Raw genomic sequence first — 25495 nt, forward strand, 5'->3', positions numbered from 1 at the left:
TATTTCTTGAACAATTTGATGTAAAATACGCTTTAAAAAAATCTGCTGTAGGCGCAAGAAAAGGCTCTGTGCAACCTATCAAGTCAACAGACAATGCTTCAGTTCTGAGCTAGATAGCTGGTAGTTTGTTTAGTGTTCTTCGCCTCTACTAACTCCACATCCCGCATGCGGGAGCGTAATCATCGCCTGACACTAATTTCCATAACGCATCGGACATAAATATCCCAAGAAAATATTCCTATTCATGAAAATCACCAATGAAATATATTAGCCTTTTGTTAATCACCCTGTCATCTCAGATTTTCAAAATATGCTTTACAGCCAAAGCTAGACAAGCATTTGTGTAAGTTTATCATAGCCTAGCATAGCATTATGCCCTGCTAGCAGCAGGCAACATTTTCACGAAAATAAGAAAACCAATCAAATTAAATCATTTACCTTTGAAGAACTTCAGATGTTTTCACTCACGAGACTCCCAGTTACATAGCAAATGTTCCTTTTTTCCAAAAATATTATTTTTGTAGGCGAAATCGACCGGAAAATGCGGTCACTACAACGCCAAACTTTTTTCCAAATTAGCTCCATAATATCGACAGAAACATGGCAAACGTTGTTTAGAATCAATCCTCAAGGTGTTTTTCACATATCTATTCGATAATATATCCACCTGAACAATTCTCATTAGAAGGGATTGGAATAATGGCTACCTCTGTACTTTACGCAAGATTTTCTGCGGGAGCCATCATGTGACCACTTGCTCAATGTAGTCCCTTACGGCTATTCTTCAACATAAATGCGTAAAAATACGGCACAATGCTGTAGACACTTTGGGGAATACGTAGAAAGCGTAAGCTCATTCGTAGCCCATTCACAGCCATATAAGGAGTCATTGGCATGCAGCGCTTTCAAAATATGGGGCACTTCCGGATTGGATTTTTATCTGGGTTTCGCCTGTAACATCAGGTTCTGTTATACTCACAGACAATATCTTTGCAGTTTTGGAAACGTTAGAATGTTTTCTATCCAAAGCTGTCAATTATATGCATAGTCTAGCATCCTGTCGTGACAAAATATCCCATTTAAAACGGGAATGTTTTTTTTCCAAAAAATGAAATACCGCCCCCAGAGTTTCAAGAGGTTTTAAAGAAGATGTATTCATATCACGCTGCGCCTTGGTCTCCTCACTATTACGAACGTGACAATTACCTTCAAACTGCATGCTGAGACATAACAATGGTATTGATGAGTTCATCTGACTAGGTAAGTAGAATAAAGAGCTAAATCCCCAAATCTCGCAGCATCCCTTTAAAAAAGAATAGTTTCACCATATTAAAATGAGAGTTCACTTCACATAAAAAGGGTTGACCGTAATATGAGGACAGACATAAATGAATCACTAATCTCATGAAATCAATTATCTTCGGAAATTACTTTGCCAATGCAAAAACATAACTATGGCTTTCCAATGATGGTGAAAACGTGGAGAAATGTTGAGGTTAAGTGGGTTAAAATCTTCCCAGAAGTCACATGGCGAGTGACATTACAAAATGCAGATTTTTTGCACTTCATAATAAAATGTATTTATTGACTTGTCCATGGTCAACATTAAATGAAATGTAATTTAATATACTGTAACAGTCTTTTAAAATGCAATATTCGTGCACAATTTCTACTGAAAATATAAAATTCCCTATTTGTGGAATGACGCAACTATCCATAGGTTTTTCTGCTCTATTGATTCCAAGAGACTCATTTGGCCTGTCAAATCTATTTGTCATGGAGGATAACTTTACAAGAAACCTTGTTGCCATCCTGTACCTGTCCCGCAGGTGTGATGTTTGGATGTACTGATCCTGTGCAGGTGTTGTTACATGTGGTCTGCCACTACGAGGACGATCAGCTGTCCGTCCTGTCTCCCTGTAGTGCTGTCTTAGGCGTCTCACAGTACGGACATTAAAATGTATTGCCCTGGCCACATCTGTAGTCTTCTTGCAATATGCATAAAGCACATTCACGCAGATAAGCAGGGACCATAGGCATCTTTATTTTGGTGTTTTTCAGAGTCAGTACAAAGGCCTCTTTAGTGTCCTTAAGTTTTCATAACTGTGACCTTAATTGCCTACCATCTGTAAGCTGTTAGTGTCTTAACTACTGTTCCACAGGTGCAAGTTCATAATTTTTTTATGGTTCATTGAATAAGCATGTTTAAACCTTTTACAATGAAGATCTGTGAGGTTATTTGGATTTTTACGAATTATCTTTGAAAAACAGGGTCCTGAAAAAAGGCTGTTTCTTTTTTTGCTCAGTTTATATACCGAAAGTATGTTCTTAATAAGTCACTTTGTATAAATACCTGCCAAATTTCATTAGCAGTAGTGCAGTCGACGACAACGATGATGGTGACCAAGACAATAATGATGTGATGATGATAATAAAGGTATATCTCACCTGTAGACGGCTCTGTGACTCTGTTCCCTCTCCTCCCCATTAATGAAGCAGGAGAACAAGCCAAATGACTTTGCACCTGGAGAAGTCGAAAGCAAAAGAGAATTTGTTTTTTATTCTGAAGTACTGTTTTCAAAGTATACCTAACAGAATACACAATGTACTTACAACAATCACTTTGTTTATTTATCCCTTATTTAATAAAAGGCAAGATTCTACTCTGGGTCCAGTACTTCTTAATGTCTACAGTGCCTTCAGAAAGTATTCATACCCCTTGACATATTCCACATTTTGTTGTGTTACAGTGTGGATGAAATTGATGTTTTTCTCCCCATCTACTCATAATAACCCATAATAATCAAGTGAATATGTTGAATACATACACTACTGTTCAAAAGTTTGGGGTCACTTAGAAATGTCCTTGTTTCTAAAAGAAAATCATTTTTTTTGTCCATTAAAATAACATCAACATTGATCAGAAATACAGTGTAGACATTGTTATTGTTGTAAAGGACTATCGTAGCTGGAAATGGCATTTTTTAAATGAAATATCTACAGAGACCCATTATCAGCAAGCATCACTCCTGTGTTCCAATGGCACATTGTGTTACCTAATCCAGGTTTATCATTTTAAAAGGCTAATTGATCATTAGAAAACCCTTCTGAAATTATGTTAGCACTGCTGAAAAAATGTTGTTCTGATTAAAGAAGCAATAAAACTGGCCTTTAGGCTAGTTGATTATCTGGAGCATCAGCATTTGTGGGTTCTATTACAGGCTCAAATTGGCCAGAAACAATGAATAGAAAGAAGAGTGGGAGGAACAACTGAGCAAGAGGACAAGTACATTAGAGTGTCTAGTTGGAGAAACAGATGCCTCACAAGTCCTCAATTGGCAGGTTCATTAAATCATACCCGCAAAACACAACAGTGAAGAGGTGACTCCGTGATGCTGGCCTTCTAGATAGAGTTGCAAAGAAAAAGCAAAAAGCAAAAAAAAGTCAGAAGTTTACATACACTTAGGTTGGAGTCATTAAAACTTGTCTTTCAACCACTCCATACATTTCTTGTTAACAAACTATAGTTTTGGCAAGTCGGTTAGGACATCTACTTTGTGCAATGACACAAGTAATTTTTTCAACAATTGTTTACAGACAGATTATTCCAGCGGGTCAGAAGTATACATACACTAAGTTGACTGTGCCTTTAAACAGCTTGGCAAATTCCAGAAAATGATGTTATGGCTTTAGAAGCCTTCTGATAGGCTAATTGACATCATTTCAATTGTCAATTGGAGGTATACACTTGGATGTATTTCAAGGCCTACCTTCAAACTCAGTGCCTCTTTGCTTGACATCATGGGAAAATCAAAAGAAATCAGCCAAGACCTCAGAAAAAAATGTAGACCTCCACAAGTCTGGTTCATACTTGGGAGCAATTTCCAAACGCCTGAAGGTACCATGTTCATCTGTACAGACAATAGCACGCAAGTATGAGCACCATGGTCTCACGCAGCCATCATACCACTCAAGAAGGAGATGTTAAGTCTCCCAGAGATGAACGTACGTTAGTGCAACAAGTGCAAATCAATCTCAGAACAACAGCAAAAGACCTTGTGAAGACGCTGGGGGAAACAGGTACAAAATAATCTATAGCCACAGCAATACGAGTCCTATATCGACATAACCTGAAAGGCCGCTCAGCAAGGAAGAAGCCACTGCTCCAAAACAGCCATAAAAAAGCCAGACTACGGTTTGCAACTGCATATGGGGACAAAGATCATACTTTTTGGAGAAATGTCCTCTGGTCTGATGAAACAAAAATTGAACTGTTTGGCCATAATGACCATTGTTATGTTTGGAGGAAAAAGGGGGAGGATTGCAAGCCGAAGAACACCATCTCAACCACGGAGCACGGGGATGGCAGCATCATGTTGTTGGGGAGCTTTGCTGCAGGAGGAACTGGTGCACTTCACAAAATAGATGGCATCATGAGGAATTTGAAAATTATGATATATTGAAGCAACATCTCAAGACATCAGTCAGGAAGTTAAAGCTTGGTCGCAAATGGGTCTTCCAAATGGACAATGACCCCAAGTATACTTCCGAAGTTGTGGCAAAATAGCTTAAGGACAACAAAGTCAAGGTATTGGAGTGGCATCACAAAGCCCGGACCTCAATCCCATAGAACATTTGTGGGCAGAACTGAAAAAGTGTGTGCGAGCAAGGAGGCCTACAGACCTGACTCATTTACACCAGCTCTGTCAGGAGGAATGGGCCTAAATTCACCCAATTTATGGTGGGAAACTTGTGGAAGGCTACCCTAAACTTTTGACACAAGTTAAACAATTTAAAGGCAATGCTACCAAATACTAATTGAATGTATGTAAACTTCTGACCCACTGGGAATGTGATGAAAGAAATAAAATATCTACTATTATTCTGACTTTTCACATTCCTAAAATAAAGTGGTAATCCTAACTGACCTAAAACAGGGATTTTTTACTCGGATTAAATGTCAGGAATTGTAAAAAACTGGGTTTAAATGTATTTGGCTAAGGTATATGTAAACTTCCGACTTCAAATGTATCTCAAACTGGCCAATAAAAAGAAAATAAGAAGGAGAAGGACAAATAAACACAGACACTGGACAGAGGAACTCTGCCTAGAAGGCCAGCATCCCAGAGATGCCTCTTCACTGTTGATGTTGAGCCTGGTGTTTTGCATGTACTATTTGAGGACATGTGAGGCATCTGTTTCTCAAACTAGACACTCAAATGTACTTGTCCTCCTGCTCATTTGTGCACCGAGGCCTCTCACTCCTCTTTCTATTCTTGTCAGAGCCAGTTTGTGCTGTTCTGTGAAGAGAGTAGTACACAGCGTTGTACGAGATCTTCAGTTCCTTGGCAATTTCTTGCATGGAATAGCATTCATTTCTCAGAACAAGAATGACTGATGAGTTTCAGAAGAGAAGTCTTTGTTTCTGGCCATTTTGAGCCTGTAATCAAACCCACAAATGCTGATGCTCCAGATACTCAACTAGTCTAAAGGCCAGTTGTACTGCTTCTTTAATGAGAACAACAGTTTTCAGCTGTGCTAACATAATTGCAAAATGGTTTTCTAATGATCAATTAGCCTTTTAAAATAATCAACTTGGATTAGCTAACACAATGTACCATTGGAACACACATGGTTGCTGATAATGGGCCTCTGTACGCCTATGTAGATATTCCATAAAAAAATCTGCCGTTTCCAGCTACAATAGTCATGTACATCATTAACAATGTCTACACTGTATTTCTGATCTATGTTGATATTATTTTAAATGGACAAACAATTGTGCTTTTCTTTCAAAAACAAGGACATTTGTAAGTGACCCCAAACTTTGAACAGTTGTGTAAGTCGTTCCACCCCTGAGTCAATACTTTGTAGAAGCACATTTGGTGGCAATTGCAGCTGTGAATCTTTTTGGTTAAGTCTCTAAGAGCTTTCCACACCTGGATAGTGCAATATTTGCCCATAATTCTTTTTTAAATTCTTCAAGCTCTGTCAAGTTGAATGTTGGTCATTGCTAGACAGTCATTTTCAAGTTTTGCCATAGAGTTTTAAGGCGATTTATTTCAAAACTGTAACTCGGCCACTCTGGTCCATTCAATGGGGTCTTGGTAAGGAACTCCAGTGTAGATTTGGCTTTGTGTTTTAGATTATTGTTTTAGGTTACTGAAAGGTGAATTTGTCTCCCAGTGTCTGTTGGAAAGCAGGAAACAGGTTTTCCTCTACTTATAGCTGTTTTCCATTTTTTTGATCCTAACAAAGTCCCTGGTTCTTGCTGATGACAAGCATACCCATAATGTGATGCAGCCACCACCGGGCTGGAAAATATGAAGCGTTGTGTTGGATTTGCCCCAAACATAACGCTTTGTATTCAGAACAAAAAGTTAATTTCTTTGCCACATTTTTTCAGTATTTACTTAACTGCTTTGTTGCAAACAGGGTGCATCTTTTGGGGCAGCAGGGTAGCCTAGTGGTTAGAGCGTTGGACTAGTAACCGGAAGGTTGCTCGGATCCTTGAGCTGACAAGGTACAAATCTGTCGTTCTGCCCCTGAACAGGCAGTTAACCCACTGTTCCTAGGCCGTCATTGAAAATAAGAATGTGTTCTTAACTGAGTTGCCTAGTTAAATAAAGGTAAAATAAAAAAATATATATTTTTAGTAAGTACAGAGTTCTTTCTTTTTACTCTGTCATTTAGGTTAGTATTGTAGAGTAACTACAATGTTGTTAACCCATCCTCCATCACAGTCATTAACCTCTGTAACTATTTTAAAATCACCATTGGCCTCATGGTGAAATCCCAGAGCAGTTTCCATCCTCCAACAACTGAGTTAGGAATGATGCCTGTATCTTTGTAGTGACTAGCTGTATTGATACACCATCCAAAGTGAAATGAATAACTTCACCATGCTCAAAGGAATATTCCGTGTCTGTTTTTTACACATCTAAACAATCGGATCCCTTCTTTGTGAGGCATTGAAAAACCTCCCTGAACTTTGTGGTTTAATCTGTGCTTAAAATTCCCCACTACTCCACCAGAGAGAACCCTGGGTTCACGCACAGGCTCTGTCGCAACCGGCCGCGTCCGTGGGGTGACGCACAATTGGCCTAGCGTCGTTCGGGTTAGGGAGGGCTTGGCCGGTAGGGATATCCTTGTCTCATCGCGCACCAGCGACTCCTGTGGCGGGGCGGGCGCAGTGCACGCTAACCAAGGTTGCCAGGTGCACGGTGTTTCCTCCGACACATTGGTGCAGCTGGCTTCCGGGTTGGATGCGTGCTGTGTTAAGAAGCAATGCGGCTTGGTTGGGTTGTGTATCGGAGGACGCATGACTTTCAACCTTAGTCTCTCCCGAGCCCGTACGGGAGTTGTAGTGATGAGACAAGATGTTAGCTACTAAAAACAATTGGATACCACGAAATTGGGGAGAAAAAGGGGTAAAAAAAAAAAAAAAAAAAAATCCCTACTCGATTGAGAGACCCTACGGATAATTGTATGCGTGGTGTACAGAGATGAGATAGTCATTCAAAAATAATGTTAATCACTGTTATTGAACACGGATTGTGTTGACTCCAATGCAATTTATTTTGCAATTTGGTAAGCACATTTGACTGAACGACTAAATCTGTCTTATGTAGCAACATTTGAGTTTTTTTTTATTTTTTACATTGGATAAAAGTGGAGACTCAGAGCTACAAAATGGTATATCATACACTACATTTGAGGAAGAATGGTAAGTCATTCTGCTTTGAAAGTTAATAAACTTGTAAACTCACTTTTGAGAAAAAGCTCTTTGAATATTTTGGTACCTACTGGAGAGCTCTCCTTTGTCTACACCCATTCAGCATTATTCACAGCCTCTTAAGCCAGCCCCACACCTCTCTTTAAGGATTCACATGTGAGGTCATGTATTAAACAGTGATTAGTATAGTAAAGATTAAGACTAAAAGTGCTAGTAACTTACAATAAGGAAAAATTCCAGGTAAACATAAAGTTTACCTGGAATTTTATAAATCTTTTATAGATATTAGATGATGCTTACCCAGACACACTTGTCTAAATTGATGGGTCATGTGAAAGAAATGCTATAACCACCAGCTACATCCAGTGGTGGAAAAAGTGCTAAATTGTCATACTTGATTAAAACCAGACGGCACAATTTTTTAAAATAGTTTTATTTTATTGTCAGATAGTCAGGGGCACACTCCAGCACTCAGACATAATTTACAAACAAAGCATTTTTGTTTAGTGAGTCTGCCAAATCAGATGCAGTAGGGAAGACCAGGGATGTTCTCTTGATAAGTGTGTGAATAGGACAACACTTTTGGGTGTCAGGGAAAATGTATGGAGTAATAGATTATTTTGTTTTGGATAATAGTAAAGTAATATACAGACCCCCCCCCCCAAAAAAAACTTAAGTAGTACTTTAAATAATTAATACTGAAGTAATTCACACCCCTGCCCAAATGCCTTCAATAGATTAGCATACTTTATACACTGTTACACACGCACTTATCACATAGTCTTCCATAAGTACAGTTGAAGTCAGAAGTTTACATACACTTAGGTTGGAGTCATTAAAACTTGTTTTTCAACCACTCCACAAATTTCTTGTCAACAAACTATAGTTTGACAAGTTGGTTAGGACATCTACTTTGTGCATGACACAAGTCATTTTTTCAACAATTGTTTACAGACAGATTATTTCACTTATAATTCACTGTATCACTATTCCAGTGGGTCAGAAGTTTACATACACTAAGTTGACTGTGCCATTAAACAGCTTGGAAAATTCAGACTTTCTCTGATTAGGTTCTGGCTAATTGACATAATTTGAGTCAATTGGAGGTGTACATGTGGATGTATTTCAAGGCCTACCTTCAAACTTAGTGCCTCTTTGCTTGACATCATGGGAAAATCTAAAGAAATCATCCAAGACATCAGAAAAACATTTGTAGACCTCCACAAGTCTGGTTCATAGTTGGGAGCAATTTCCAAACGCCTGAAGGTACCATGTTCATCTGTCCAAACAATAGTACGCAAGTATAAACCCCATGGGACCACGCAGCCGTCATACCGCTCAGGAAGGAGACGAGCTCTGTCTCCTAGAGATGAACGTGCTTTGGTGCGAAAAGTGAAAATCAATCCCAGAACAACATCAAAGGATCTTGTGAAGATGTTGGAGAAAACAGGTACAAAAGTATATATATGCACAGTAAAACGAGTCCTATATCGACATAACCTGGAAGGCCGCTCAGCAAGGAAGAAGCCACTGCTCCAAAACCAAATAATAGTAGAGAGAATGATTTACTTCAGCTTTAATTTACACATTCCCAGTGAGTATGAATTGTGAAAAACTGAGTTTAAATGTTCTTGGCTAAGGTATATGTAAATTTCCGACTTCAACTCTCTACGCATACAATCAGGGGTAAAGTGGCTGAGTAGCAGGATAAAAAAAATTGTAGCAGCAACGTGTGTGTTAGGAGAGAGCCTGTTTCTGTCCTGCCCTTGACTTTGGTGCAGGGCATGTGATGTCCATAGTCTCTGTCTCAAAACTCCCTGATCTTTGTCTAGCTGTGTCCAGTCCAGGTGGTGTTTGTACATGCAGACCATCTATGGGAGGAAGGATGTCAGCGTTGCGCAGCAGCAGAAACCTGGTCCCGACAGTCTGAACTCTCCTTGGCAACATCACCAGGCTCCAAAGCATCAAATCTGTATACCACCTGAAGTGCTGGTACTGCTTGATCGGTGTACTGCCATTCTCCTTGTATGACTAGTGGAGAGTCAGCCGTGTACTCCTGATGCTGAAAGACAAATTCCAGATAAAAATGTTTTAGCATTATTATACAATAGATGCGAAATGGCATTCTGAAATAACATCACTACACACAGTTCATACACGTAATGCTAGCTAGCTAGCCAGCCATCTAACAACAGCTGGCTAGAAAACAGCAAGTTTTAACTAGCAATACAAACTGATTGTCATAGCTAGCTAAAGTTAACAAAATAGGTTTAGTGTTAGCTAGTTAGCTAACTAACATTACGTTATACCTCGCAGTGTGAAATGGCATTCTGAGAAAACACCACTAAATTACACACACTTCATACACATAAGTTAATGTTAGCTAGCAAGCCAGTCATCTAACATTAGCTAGCTAACAGCAAGCTTTAATTTGGAGTCTTTTGTTTAGACATGTCACATTAATGTTAGCTAGCTAGCTAAAAATTAACTATAACCCCAACCCATAATGTAATGTTACTAGCAATACAAACATATTGTCATAGCTAGTTAATTAAAGTTAACCAAATAGGGTCAATGTTAGATAGCAAGCCTACCATCAAACTTCAGCTAGCTAATGTTAGCTAACAGCAAGCTTTAACTAGCCATAGTTGGCTAAACCAACTAGGCTTGTAATTTAACAACTTTATTCATATTTGCAGATGGCATAACAGTTAGTTATTAAGGCACATGAAAGTTCACATGTTCGAGAAGGTATTTCTGCCAAAAAACGCAATATGATAAAAAATGATTGTCAAAGCTAGCTAAAGTTAACCAAATAGGTTCATGTTAGCTAGCTAACATTTGGCTATAACTAGCAATGCGAAATGGCATTCTGAGGAAATATCACTAACATTTCACGCACTTCATACATGTAAGTTCATGTTAGCTAGCAAGCCAGCCATCTAACCTCAGCTAACAGCAAGCTTTAACTTGGGGTCTTTTGTTTAGACATGTCACGTTAACGTTAGCTAGCTAAAAAATGAACTAGAATCCCGATCCATGGAGTAACGTTACTAGCAATACAAACCGATTGTCATTAGCTAGCCAAAGTTAACCAAATATGTTCAATGTTAGCTAGCAAGCCAGCCATCAAACTCCAGCTGGCTAGCCAACAGCAAGCTTTAACTTGCAATGAAAACAAATGTCTGACAAAATTAGAAATGTATCATATCTGAAACTGTAGCTAGATTCTTACCCGCATACATGGATGAAAGCTTCATGGCAGACTATAACCCCTTTTGTTAAATAAAACGCCCTGTGTCATTTCCGTTTAGTTTGCACAGCTTGTTTGGCCCGTTGTGTTCCCAATGATTTCAAAACTCGGACAACTTCTTCCATGACAACACTGTTGACTGACATTTCTTCCACATCACTGTCATCGGAAGACTCTACAATGCCTTCTTCAATGAAAGTGTTTTTACCTAAATCAGGGATTTCCTCATCGTCTGATTCATTTTCGGAGCCAGAGAGAGCCAACATGGCACGATCGTCCTCCAGAAAGTAGACCTTCACAACCTCTTCCCACTGACCTTTGCAGATAGCGCCTGATAAATTCAGGACAGCAATGTTATTGAGAGCAGTAACAACATATTTGCAATTCTCCATGGCTAACGTTATATCTTCTGAAAAACTGCAGTAGAAAGGACTTTCTACGTATAACGAGCAGCTCATTTTATAGACACAATCTGAAACGTATCTCTCGGCATGTCCAGCCCACTCATTATCTCAGCCAATCATGGTTATCGGGAAGGTTTCTGACTTTTTCTTTGGCTAAACCAACTAGGCTTGTAATTTAACAACTTTATTTGTATTTGCAGTTGGCATAACAGTTTGTTATTAAGGCACATGAAAGTTCACATGTTCGAGAAGGTATTTCTGCCAAAAAACTTGCAACATACCCCTAGTTTCCTGAATCGGGTCACATTATTACTCCTGAACTTAATTAGGCTTGCCATAACAAAGGGTTAACTTAAGACGTCAGCTTTAAAAAAAAATAATAATTTAAAAGAAAATTCTACAAAGAAAATTCCACACTGACATTATGAGGTATTCTCTGTAGATCGGTGACACATCTTAATTTAATCAATTTTAAATTCAGGCTGTAACACAACAAAAGGTGTTAAGGTCAAGGGGTGTGAAAACATTAACAATATAGGGTTGTCTGTGGAAAAATTGTAATCTGCTCCTGTATGCGGATGATACTGTTGTGTATTCTATTGCCCCCACTGTGTACCAGGCACTCTGACCTACAGACTGCTTTCATTGTCTTACAAAAAACACTTATTGACCTTAAATAATTATTAAATGCGGGAAAAACATAGTACATGTCGTTTTCTAGAGCGCACAACAATGACTCTAAATATTTAAACATCTGTACCATGGAGTGTGCCCACATTGATTGTGTCCCTGCTTGGGCATTAAGTTGTCTTTTAAAAAACATATAAATGAGTTAACTAAGAAGCTGTCCTATACTATGGTGACATCATCTTCATGAAAGCAGTTGGCACTTTATTTATGCTGTTAGATGCAGTTTACCAGAGCACACTTCTTTTTATCAGGGGTGGCAGGTTTTCTCTATCAACAAGTAGGCTGGGCCTCTGACGACGCATAGGTTGAAACATTGCATTCTGTTTTGCAAAAACTCCAGCATTACCTAACTCATTACTAACCTATAGAAATGTGAGATACCATACCTGGTCCCAGTCTTGAAATTCCTTCTGAAATTCCTTCTTAAACCAAATTGAAGTAAAACAGCTTTTAGTTTCTTTGCACCTCATTTATGGAACAATCTTCAGAATACTCCATAATTGGATGCATTGGTGTCTTTTGGGCAATTCAGATTGTTGGTTGAGGACCTCTTCACTGAGGAATGTGGTTGTTTCTTATGGTTTTGTTCAGCATTTTCTCTGTATATTTCCTATGCTGCCTAGATTGCCTATGTGTTCGTCATTCAGAGTTCCCTTTTAAACCTGTTATGGCTGCATCCCTTTGTTCTCAATTTCCGCCTGAAGACATACCCAAATCTAACTGCCTGTAGCTCAGCCCCAGAGGCAAGGATATGCATATTCTTGGTATCATTTGAATGGAAGCATTCTGCAGTTTGTGTAAATGTTAATTGAATGTAGGAGAATATAACACAGTAGATCTGGTGGAAGAAAAGAGAAAGAAAGAGCATGCATTTTCTGTTTTTTATTGTTGTAGTATCATCTTTCACATGTACTAGAATAGCCACACAGTCAGATAGGATGCTGGAGATAATATTGATGGATAACACAAGAGGGCAACTATAGGTGTGCAAAGTTTCAGACTGATAACGTCAGGAATGGTTGAGCTACATGACATTTAGCATGAAGTCACCCAGGTGTCCCACACAAGTTGCCCAAATGTACCCAAGTGGCCGAATTGGTGAAATGACCTATAACTATATACAGCAGTGCAAATAACTATATAAAACACATCAACAATCAATTCTAATACACACACAAAAAAAAAATGTAAAAAAAATATTTGAAAATAAATATAGAAAAAAAAACAGTACACCCCTTGGAAATCCTCGTCACAATATTTTGCTGCCTGTGCCCTGTCCCATAGCAGTCTCTTTCTGATGTAAAGCAGAGGCAAACTGAACAAGTGGTGAATTTCATGTGACACAGAACACAACGACGCCTGTGCCCTTTAGGCCCTGAGGCACAGTCATGCCTGCAGTAATGAACTGTGGCATATGAACACCACTGGGGGCACAGGTAGAGCGAGCAGCTTGGCACCGGGGCCTCCCAGTCGGAGTTGCTATCACTGTGAAAGGAAACATTAAAAAAATATTTGTATTGTATGAGCCATTTATCATCACATAAAATAAACAGATATGTATTGATTGTATAGAGCAGAGGGCACAGTCACTAAGGTGTTCCATTCAACTCCGGCCATTGTTGTATGTATGTATATATATATATATATATATATATATATATATATATATATATATATATATATATATACACACACTCACACACAAACAAACCAAAACACACACACACACACACAAACAAACTACACATTTCATTGCAAAAAAAGAATTGTATTTTTATTTTTTTATATATAATATATATATTTTTATATTTCATAAAACGGCATTAGCACTTACCCGTTGAGAAGTAAGTCCTGTCCTTGCAGAAACAGCTCCTCTGTTAGTTTGAATCATAACACTCCAAGATGCAGAAACAAAAAATCTGTCTCACTTTCACTTTTACTTTAGAGTTTGACTTCGCTTTACATGATGTAATTCGCCAGGATATCTTCAATGGAATCGTTGAAACTACAACTTTCCGAAATACAGCTGCGCGTAAAAAGCCTTACAGCAACTGCTCTGATCGTCAAGGCAAAAATGTAGTTCCCTGCGCGTGCAATTACAACCAAGGAATTGTGGTCCAACCCCAAACCATTACATACTGGCGTTTACCTCAGCTCATTGGCTATCTACCCAGCTAGATTTCAAGAAAATCAGTGGTCATTGGGCAGAAATATAGTCAATCAATGAAGCTTTGCTAAAATTATTGGTGCGTCAGGTAGTCATTTATCGTTGTCTTCAAATCAGCTCACTTCGGTCAATTCTCCCTGCAAAAAAAACAATGATGTTTGACTGTGTTGCGAACATCCCGAGGAATGCACTGAAACCCACCATGACTATATAAACGATTGTATACATGGGCGAATCACGCCGAATGCTCCGTAAAAAAATGATAGAGATGGAATTCCCGGCACAAATAGTTTACCAAATGTTTAGATTTAGGCTATAAAAATTGATTTTATCAAAGAAAACGGCACTTCATTTGATCAATGGGATACTCAGGAAGAGAAATAAGAGCAAGATATCAGAATGTAAGTCATAATTTTACCTTCAGATGTGAAAGTCTAAAAACGGTCATGGCGGATTACCAAGTTTGATTACCAAGATTCTAATCTTTTGAAGGGTGTAAGACACTTGCATTTTCAAGAATGTTTAATGTTACGAAATTGTATTTTTAGTTGTTACTCTGAAATTTCCCCTGATGTTGGTCCCTGTACGGGGACAGCAGCCATAACAGGTGAAAAGAGACCTTGGTCTCAATGGGACTCCACCCAGCCTAAAAAAAAGTTTAAATTAAAAAATACTGTAAATAGGATTTGGGTGCATCAAATTTTTGAATATACTGAAATTCAATTAATGGTGATCTCATGGTGGTTCTGATGCAGAAACATTTAATTGTCCACAATTTCACAAATTTAGCAGAACCAGAGCTGCAGCTCAGCTGACTTTAAGGGGAATTTTACATTGGTGTGACTTGCAATATTGTTGTCATTCATCCCTGATTTTCAGGATAATTTATGCACAGAATGCAGCTGTTATTTGAAATGTAATGCTTCCCTGAATATATGACATGAGCTAGGCTTCCATCTAATTGGCGACAGATTTCGCACCTGAGGTGTGTCTCTATCAGACTGAATTGTTGCGGATAAAATGATGTATGACATAGTGCACATAAAAAGTGTTTTGGGGCTTTATCCTCTCTTGGGTAGGGGGCAGTATTTTGACTTCTGGATGAAAAGCGTGCCCAAAGTAAACTGCCTGTTACTCAGGCCCAGAAGCTAGGATATGCATGTTGGTTTTACCTTTATTTAGGCAAGTCAGTTAAGAACAAAGTCTTATTTTCAATGACAGCCTAGGAACAGTGGGTTAACTGCCTGTTCAGGGGCAGAATGACAGATTTGTACTTTGTCAGCTTGGGGGTTTGAACTTGCAACCTTCCAGTTACTAGTCCACCGCTCTAACCACTAGGTTACCCTGCTGTAATTGGTAGATTTGGATAGAAAACACTCCAAAGTTTCTGAAACTGTTCAAAATATGTCTGTGAATATAACAGCACTGATATGGCAGGCGAAACCCCAAGGACAAACCCCCCCCCCAAAAAATAAAATAAAAAATAATTCAGCCTACCACTATTTTTCAATTTTTATAAGGCCAAGTCCTCCCAGATTGCAGTTCCTAGGGCTTCCACTAGATGTCAACAATTTTTAGAAAGAGTTTCAGGCTGGTTTTTGGAAAAAATTAGCCAGAAATGGTAGTTTTTGTAGGTGGCTCCCATTTTGGCTGTAGTGTTTCGAAGCTCGTGGAAGAGAGCGCGTTCTTTGGTATTTTTCTCCGGTAAAGACAATAATGATGATTCTATAATAATGATTCTTAAATGATCATTTATTAATGTATTAGGGTACCTAAGGTTTGATTATAAACATTGTTTGAAAAGTTTATTAGTAACGTTTGGGATTAATTTTGTATGCATTTTGATGGAGGGAAACTGGGTGGATTATTTACTGAAGTGCACCAACTAAACTGAGTTTTTGTGGTTATAAAGAAGGACATTATCGAAAAAAAGGTCAATTTGTGATGTAACTGGGACCTTTTGGAGTGCCAACAGAAGAAGATCAAAGGTTAAGCATTTTTTATATCGCTATTTCTGACTTTCGTGTCGCACCTGCCTGGTTGAAATATGTTTTTCATGTGTTTGTATGCAGGGCGCTGTCCTCAGAAAATTGAATGGTTCGCCGTAAAGCCTTTTTGAAATCTGACACAGCGGCTGGATTAACAAGATGTTAAGCTTTATTTTGATGTATTACACTTGTGATTTTATGAAAGTTAAGTATTTATGATAGTTTGAATTTCGCGCTCTGCAATTTCACCGGATGTTGACAGGTGGGACGCTACCGTCCCACCTGCCCATGAGAAGATATTTCCATGTACTGAATAAAAAGCAGAAGTGTTGTGTTTACATGGCATTTTTCAACTGTTGCGATAAATCGTTGATGATGAATATCATGATGGTTATTTTATTAGCCTTTTAACGCTATAGTGGTAGTAAGTAGCATAGTCTATCATTGCGTGACTCCAAGTTTACTTCAATATGATGGTTTATTATGTTAATATTTGTGTCAGGGTGGCAGGTAGCCCAGTGGTTAGAGCATTGGGCCAGTAACCAAAAGGTTGCTGGAACAAATCCCTGAGCTGACAAGGTAAAAATCTGTCATCCTGCCCAAGTCAGTTAACCCACTGTTCCCCAGAAGGCTGTCATTGTCAACATGAATTTGTTCTTAACTGACTTGCCTACACTAAAAGATAACACCATTATGAAATTGTGCCACTTTTTTTTTGGGGGGGGGGCGCTTTACTCGCGTATAATTAGTGTTGGCAAATGTGATTATTGAGGCAACCAAGCAAACAAGATATACTGTACTCTGCATCTTTTGAGCAGAAGCTAAAATATTTATCCAAGTTCAAGGGAGCCGTTTCATTGAATTACATTCATATTATATGATAAGGAATGACAGTGTCCTGAGTAAAAATCATCTCCAGCACCAGGGGTCTACTAAGCTAACATAGAATTGTTTTAAGGTGGTCGTACCATGAATCATATAGCTTTTGAATTTTGGGCTTCCTTTAGGTATAAAAATACGTACAAAATTATTTGATAAAATATTGAATTTGGCCTTTACTACTATAGCCCATAGAAACACCTTGAATAACACATTCATAAATGGAAAAAAATATTTTGAAGTGTCTGTCCTTTATCTAGGAGATATAAGAAAGCTCAGGAAATATGTGTTTTTTGGACACATATTTAAACTCTTATTTTTGTTTGCACAAAACTACTGCCATACTTCCATTCATTTATATGGGTTACATTTAGACGAGTTCCGTGACACTTGTGGATGTTGTAGAGCAAAACGGATACTACGACGGTTCGGAAGCTACAGAAGATTTCTTGAGAAGTTCTGCCACCTTCCACCGCAGATGCAAAAGGCTCCTGCCACTAAAACCCCTCTGAGGAGGAAGGGGATTCCTCATCAGTGAATTTCAGACACATTTTTATGCATGAAAAAAGTTATCCTTTTCAGATAAAACTATCCAAAATATATTCACGTCACCAAATAATTTATTAATACACACTGTTTTGCAATGAAGGTCTACAGTAGCCTCAGTAGCACTCTGTAGGGTAGCACCACAGTGTAGCTGGAGGACAGCTAGCTTCTGTCCTCCTCTGGATACATTGACTGCAATACATAACCTAGAGGCTCTTGGTTCTCACCCCCTTCCATAGACTTACACCGTAAATATGACAACTTCCGGAGGACAACCTCCAATCTAGTTCTTGCAGCATGCACTGACATGTTGTCCACCCAATCAAATAATCAGAGAATTAATCTAGTACTGAAAGCATAAGCTACAGCTAGCTAGCATTGCAGTCTATAAAATGTGTTGAGTAGTTGACTCAAAGAGAGAGAAAGACAATAGTTGAACAGTTTTGAACAAATTAATGTATTCCAGAATGAAGGGAGTAGAGAGAGAGAGAGCTAGCTATATTTCATGATATAATGTTTTTCACTTTCACTTACTTAACTAAGTCTAACGCAGCTAGCTAGTTAAGCCTACTCAAACACCCTGGTCAAACACCCTGGTCTAACAGAGAAGATCTATATTAGATAGCTGGCTATTACTATCCAACACTGGAACTCTTACAAGGTAAGCTTTTGGTTTTATAATTTTTTTTGCCACCGGGGCCCGCCAGTGTAACTGCTAAACTGCTTGCTGCTGACTGTACACTGTACTGTATGATTGTAGCAGGTTTACTAACATGTTAGTTCTAGTAGCTATGTTGACTATGATGTGACAACGTTATAGGCTGTGAAAAAAAGATATCTCTGAAGGATTTTAATGGAGATTTGTTTAATTATGTTACTTAGATTGACACACGAGTGAGTCAATAGACTCTTAAGGACTCAAATGTTGTAACTTTTGATGGCGTCATCGGGTAGAACTTTTGAACTTTATATTTGTTTCTACAAAACGTAGAAATGTGCCATTTTCACAAATGTTGACACTGGTGTTGTGCTGGAGATAATGAAAATGAGGTTGAAAGATTATGGAGTTGCCCTTTAAGCCTAACGTAAGAAACTGCAGTGTCTGAACACAAGATGGTGTCCTTGTGGTTCAGTGGTGGTACCTACTGGAGGATCGTGACCGTCCGTTCATGAAGATGTTGAGGAACCTCTTAGAGAAGTGCAGGTTCGCCTCTGGGGTGTAGTCCTCTGACAGACAGGCAGTGGCTTCTCTCCTCACCATTCCCACTCTCTCCTTCTCGTCCTCTTTCTCTTCTTCCTCTTCCTCTTCCTCCTCATACTCCTCCACTATGGCCGACTCATACGGAGACGAGATGCAGTTGTTGTAGACGGTCGCAGAGTCGCTGTCGTCGCTGTAACATTGGTAACACTGCCGCAGACTCACCAGTTCGAGCTGCGCGTGCTCGTCCACGACGAGTGTGTACTTCACAGAGTCGTAAGACAGACCACTTGCTTCTGAGCTCATTAAATTCCTCAGGGGGGCACCACAGCCGCCACGTCCCAAATACCGCCTGCCTACCACATCCCTTACCCTCTTATCCTCAGCCTCACCCTCTCCCCCAAATGTCTCATCCTCGGCATCTACATACTCCACCCCTGCCCCTGCCCTCACCACCGCCCCTGCTCCTCCTTCCCTCAGGCTGAGGTTCAGGGTTAAGGCTGGGGGTTCCGTGGGGGGGACAGTAGAGGGAGGGGTGAGGAGAGCATCCACACAGGAGGCGTAGGAGGGAGGGGGCACATACACCTCGACCTCCTCACACATGCAGAGGTTGGTCTGCTCGGGCAGAGGCTGGTAAGGGGGCGGGCCCTCTGTGTCAGAGCTGATTGACATGCGTCCGTGCTCTGGCTGCTGGGACAGGAATGGGCGGTCCTGCTCGGAACGATGCACAGGAGTCAGATAGATCTCCTCGGTGGGTTCTAGGCATACGTCTGTGTGATAGCGAATCTTCTCTCTGTGTGTACCCCCCTCGCCATTCCCTAAGGGGCCCAGAGGTGCGGGTGTGTAGTTTTGCGGAGGCGGGGTTGCTGGGGGCTTCTCCTGCAGTTTGGAGCGTGTCCCCGCTGTGGAACTGTGGGTGTGTCCAAAGGTGCGTTTGTGTTTGCAGGGAGCGTCAGTGGATGTGCCCCGGTCCTTGGTCTCTGTCCCACCTCCCTGCTGGAGCTTGTCCTCGTCTCTCAGACAGCTGTGCTCATGGGGAGAGGTCAGCCCACCTGGGGGAGAGACACAGACCAAAGCATATGCAGACACACAGACATTCAAAAAAGATACAGGCATACAGACATGCAGGTGCACAGACAGAGACAAGCAAACATGCAGACACACATACACAGACACACATGTGCACATTAACATACAAAATACACAAACACACACAAGGGCACATAGATAAAAACCCAGATGGAAACATATGCAGCAGTTCACATACAGTACACATATAACATACAGATCAACATGCACAGACAAACACACACAAATTCTGAAATGTCTAGTTGGTTAGGTAACACTGGAATCCATGCTAATTCCCCATTACTCATCATATTCAGTGGGCAGCAAATAGAATGTGATTGTCATAATCCACTGTCAAAACCATTAGAGCCTTGCAGGGATACTAGCTATTCACCATGCTGTCACTGCTATCAGAGGACACTAATACACACTTTGAGAGCAATGTATTTAAAGCTTTTTATAAATTAATTTATAATTACAACCATTACTAATGACTTGGGGTGGGAAGCAATGAACACAACAGATATGGTCATTATAAGGAGACAAATGCATCCCAGAGTGTATGTAGTTGGCCAATATATATTATTTTACCAGGAAGTGCCATTGGAATGGAGAAATATATTTTCAAGAGATATCTGATCAAGGAAACTGCAATATAAAGCACAAAACCATATTGGGACTAGTGGACCTAAAGCAGATACGGTTATATATTAGAGAGACAGATGTAACTTCAAAATAGTGGTTTGTTTCTACTAGCCCTATGTGTTCCAAGAATAAAAAGTAAACAATTTTTTATTTCATTCTGTTATCCTTTCTTTCCATAGACATTTAGTGACAGCTAGGCTAATAGAGGCTAAATAGTTGTGCAGCATCGTTCATCTTTTTAACATCTGAATTGGCGGTGCTAGTCTGTAACTCAACACACTCTGCTAGTTTTAAATATAGTTCAGAGAGGCCATTCTATGTATGACCTGTAGTAGCCCTGGGCTGCTAGCCACAGCAGACTGTTCAATATGGCTAGCCTAAGCTACACTGGCATTGTCACTGTCACTGACGCTAAATGAGCCACTGAAAGTCATCCCCCCAAAAATTGGACAATGTTACAATGGATAATAGGAAATATGCATATAGTTTTAGTGGCAGTAGTTGATTCTGCAGTCATTGCTGTGTTGCCTAATTATATCTACTAAATCAGCAAAATCAGCAACCCCCTAAAAGATTAAACTGGTGGTATGAGCCAGCAGTCTCCTGTAAAGCAGCTCACCTGTTTTGAGGGGGGAGGATGAGCGCGAGACCTTCTCCTGCCAGCTGTACTTCTTACCAAATGAGTTGTTGTTTAATGTGTCCTGAGAGCGGGAAAAAGAGATACAATTCAAGAGAGAATGGTAAAAAAAGATGGGGAGATGAAGCGAGAGAGAATGACACGGAAAAATGTGAGAGATTTGGATGCACAAAGTCAATGCGCACAATCTCTTTCTCTCTCTCTCACTCACTCTCATATACACAAAGCTTTTATTATGTTGAATGACCAGGGATTATTTTGTCTGCGCTCCTTGGTGTGCATTTAAAGGGACCCGTAGTCCCTTTTCCAAGCTTGTGAAACACACCCACATTCACAGAGGGGGATTGTTTTTAGAAGCCTGGGGGCTGATACTGTAGGATGGGGGCCAACAGCTCCCCTGTCATACAGGCAGAACCCCCACTTCTCTCACTTCTCTGGTTTGGGGTAGAATGTTCTGAATATCTATGTCTCTGTCTCTGAATTTGTCTCTTTCTCAATTCAATTCAAAGGGTTTTATTGCCATGGAAAACATGTTTGTCACACCCTGATCAGTTTCACCTGTCCTCGTTATTGTCTCCACCCGCTCCAGGTGTCGCTTGTTTTCCCCAGTGTATTTATCCCTGTCTCTCTGTGCCAGTTCGTCTTGTATGTTTCCATGTCGACCAGCGTTTTCCCCGTTCTCCTGCCGTTTGCATTCTTCTTTTTATAGTCCTCCTGGTTTTGACCCTTGCCTATTTCTGGACTTGCCTGCCTTGACCATGAACCTGTCTGCCACTCTGTTCCTCCTGGACTCTGATCTGGTTTTTAATAAACATTGTAAGACTCCAACCATCTGCCTCCTGTGTCTGCATTTGGGTCTCACCTTGTGCCTTGATAATGTTTACATTGCCAAAGCCAGTGAAATAGATTAACAAAAATAAACATTTACTCACAAAAGTTCCAAAGGAATAGACATTTCAAATGTCACATTATGGCTATATATAGAAAGATTATTGGAATCTGTGTGTAGCCGGACAAGTAGGATGCCTGGCAATAGTGAAGGTGAACAGGTGTGGGCATGGGTCAGGTGATTGAGAGGAATGGAGGAGACTGCATGTAACATCGGGAAGCAAGTTCAGGGAGGGAATAAATTAATAAATAAATGAAAACAATACAAAAATGAACAAAGCACAGACATGAAACAGAAACAATGACGCCTGGGTAAGGAACCAAAGGGAGTGAGATATACACTGCTCAAAAAAATAAAGGGAACACTTAAACAACACAATGTAACTCCAGGTCAATCACACTTCTGTGAAATCAAACTGTCCACTTAGGAAGCAACACTGATTGACAATACATTTCACATGCTGTTGTGCAAATGGAATAGATAACGGGTGGAAATTATAGGCAGTTAGCAAGACACCCCCAATAAAGGAGTGGTTCTGCAGGTGGGGACCACAGACCACTTCTCAGTTCCTATGCTACCTGGCTGATGTTTTGGTCACTTTTGAATGCTGGCGGTTATTTCACTCTAGTGGTAGCATGAGATGGAGTCTACAACCCACACAAGTTGCTCAGGTAGTGCAGCTCATCCTGGATGAGCTGCACTACCTGAGCCCAACACCGTGCAGGACCTTACAGCCCAACACCGTGCAGGACGTTTGGCATTTGCCAGAGAACACCAAGATTGGCAAATTGGCCACTGGCACCCTGTGCTCTTCACAGATGAAAGCAGGTTCACACTGAGCACATGTGACAGACGTGACAGTCTGGAGACGCCATGGAGAACGTTCTGCTGCCTGCAACATCCTCCAGCATGACCGGTTTGGCGGTGGGTCAGTCATGGTGTGGGGTGGCATTTCTTTGGGGGGCCGCACAGCCCTCCAAGAGGTATCCTGACTGCCATTAGGTACCGAGATGAGATCCTCAGACCCCTTGTGAGACCATATGCTGGTGTGGTTGGCCCTGGGTTCCTCCTAATGCAAGACAATGCTAGACCTCATGTGGCTGGAGTGAGTCAGCAGTTCCTGTAAGAGGAAGGCATTGATGCTATGGACTGGTCCTCCCGTTCCCCAGACCTGAATCCAATTGAGCACATCTAGGACATGTCTCGCTCCATCCACCAACGTTGCACCACAGACTGTCCAGGAGTTGGCGGATGCTTTAGTCCAGGTCTGGGAGGAGATCCCTCAGGAGACCATCCGCCACCTCATCAGGAGCATGCCCAGGCATTGTAGGGAGGTCATACAGGCACTTGGAGGCCACACACACTACTGAGCCTCATTTTGACTTGTTTTAAGGACATTACATCAAAGTTGGATCAGCCTGTAGTATGGTTTTCCACTTTAATTTTGAGTGTGACTCCAAATCCAGACCTCTATGGGTTGATAAATTTGATTTCCATTGATCAATTTTGTGTGATTTTGTTGTCGGCACATTCAACTATGTAAAGAAAAAACGATTTAATAAGAATATTTCATTCATTCAGATCTAGGATGTGTTATTTTAGTGTTCCCTTAATTTTTTTGAGCATTATGACACTCACCAGGACTCCAACATCTCCTTGATTACCTCCTTGATTATCTACCATATATATATATATATATATATATATATATATATATATATATATATATATATATATATATATATATATACATATATATACATATATATACATATATATATATATATATATATATATATATATATATACATATATATATATATATATATATATATATAGGGTAGGTAATCAAGGAGGTGATCAAGGAGGTGTTGGAGTCCTGGTGATATATATATATATAGGGTAGGTAATCAAGGAGGTAATCAAGGAGGTGTTGGAGTCCTGGTGAGTGTCATAATGCGTGTAACGATGGTGACCGGTGTGCGTCATAACGAGCAGTCTGGTGACCTAGAGGCCAGAGAGGGAGCACAAGTGACAGTACCCCCTCCCCGACATGCGGCTCGAGCCGCAGGACGCCGACCAAGATGATGATCAGGAGTAGACCGTCACCTATGCTAAGGTGCGGGAACCTGTCGATCCAGCTGAGGTGCCGGAGCATGGGGGCCTAGAGCGCCGGAGAGAGAGCACACTTGACAATACCCCCCCCCCCCCCCCCCCTCCCCGTGCGTTTGGCTTCCCAGGGATCAGGAGCAGACCGGTTGCCTCCGCTAAGGCACCGAAACCTGACAAACCGGCTGAGGTGTGAGAGCCTGATGAGACCTCCCAGGTTCAGGCACCTGTTCACCTAGCTGAAGCATGGGAGCATATCGAACCCTGCTGAGGCATGGGAGCCTGTCAAACCCAGCTGAGGCATGGAAGCCTATGGAAATCTGTCGAGCCAGCTTAGGCAGGGGAACCCATCGAACCCGCAGAGGCATGGGAATCTGACAAACCGACTAAGGCTTCCCAGGTAGCTCTGGTTCTGACACTCGGACCAAACATCACCTCCAAAACAAAAATAAATAACACTCCCTTCCAGTGCGTCCTGGGATATTAGCTGGTCCTGGCCCCGTGGACCCCGAGCCTGACCAAAGCCCCTGCAGGGGAACGAGTGGTTCCGGCACAGAGGAAATTTTGAATGCTGCCCACATGATGCTCCAGCAGAAATAAAACAAGAAGCACACAGAATACCCAGCTGGTGATTAATGAGTAGGAGCAAGTGGATTGTCACCGCAGTGAGGCTTCCATGTTCCTCCCTGGTGATCGTGTCTGGCTCTCCACCAAGGAACCTCCTGCTCTGCCTGTCTTGCTGGAAGCTGAGCCCCAGTTTGTGGGGCCCTTCAAGGTCCTCTGGAGGGTCAACAAAGTAACATATCTGTTACAACTCCCCACCAACTACTGGATCTCACCTTCTTTTCATGTTTCCCTCCTAGGTCCCTATTGGACTCCCAACGTCCTGGGGGTCAGCTTCAGTACCTGGTGGACTGGGAGGGGCACGGTCCAGAGGAGCACTGTTGTGTCCCGGTGACCGACATCTTGGACCCCAACATCTTCCGGTGTTTCCATCTCCTCGCCCTCCTGGCCGGCGTCGTCCTGCAGCTGGAGCCGCGAGTCAGGGTGGGTGGGTACTGTCACACGTACTCCCGCTCCCCATCTGAGGCGCTCAAAATGGCCGGTCTACTAACTACTGGTCCGGGCACCATCATTATGTGCACCAGGTCCTCAGCATCATCACCTTGATTACTCTCCCTTTATTTAGCCCTCAGTAGCCTCAGTCATCAGGCAGTATTGGTGGTGTTCATGTTCAGTATGCTTCTCCTGTTTTATCTAACTTGTTCATGTTTATTAAACTAACCT

General features: G+C 40.9%; 1 protein-coding gene across 1 annotated transcript in view; it reads right to left on the reverse strand.

The window, feature by feature from the left end:
- mapk8ip1b (mitogen-activated protein kinase 8 interacting protein 1b) overlaps window positions 1-25495 on the reverse strand; it is a 118781-nt gene that overhangs the window by 22906 nt on the left and 70380 nt on the right. The window contains exons 4-6 of the mRNA XM_031830478.1: window positions 21193-21274; window positions 18809-19912; window positions 2449-2524 (exon numbers count right to left, since the gene is read on the reverse strand). Of these exons, the coding sequence (XP_031686338.1) occupies window positions 2449-2524; window positions 18809-19912; window positions 21193-21274 (1262 nt within the window). The remainder of the gene's footprint in view (window positions 1-2448; window positions 2525-18808; window positions 19913-21192; window positions 21275-25495) is intronic.

This window comes from Oncorhynchus kisutch, linkage group LG8 (assembly GCF_002021735.2).
Source record: "Oncorhynchus kisutch isolate 150728-3 linkage group LG8, Okis_V2, whole genome shotgun sequence".
In the NCBI taxonomy this organism is placed as follows: Eukaryota; Metazoa; Chordata; class Actinopteri; order Salmoniformes; family Salmonidae; genus Oncorhynchus; species Oncorhynchus kisutch.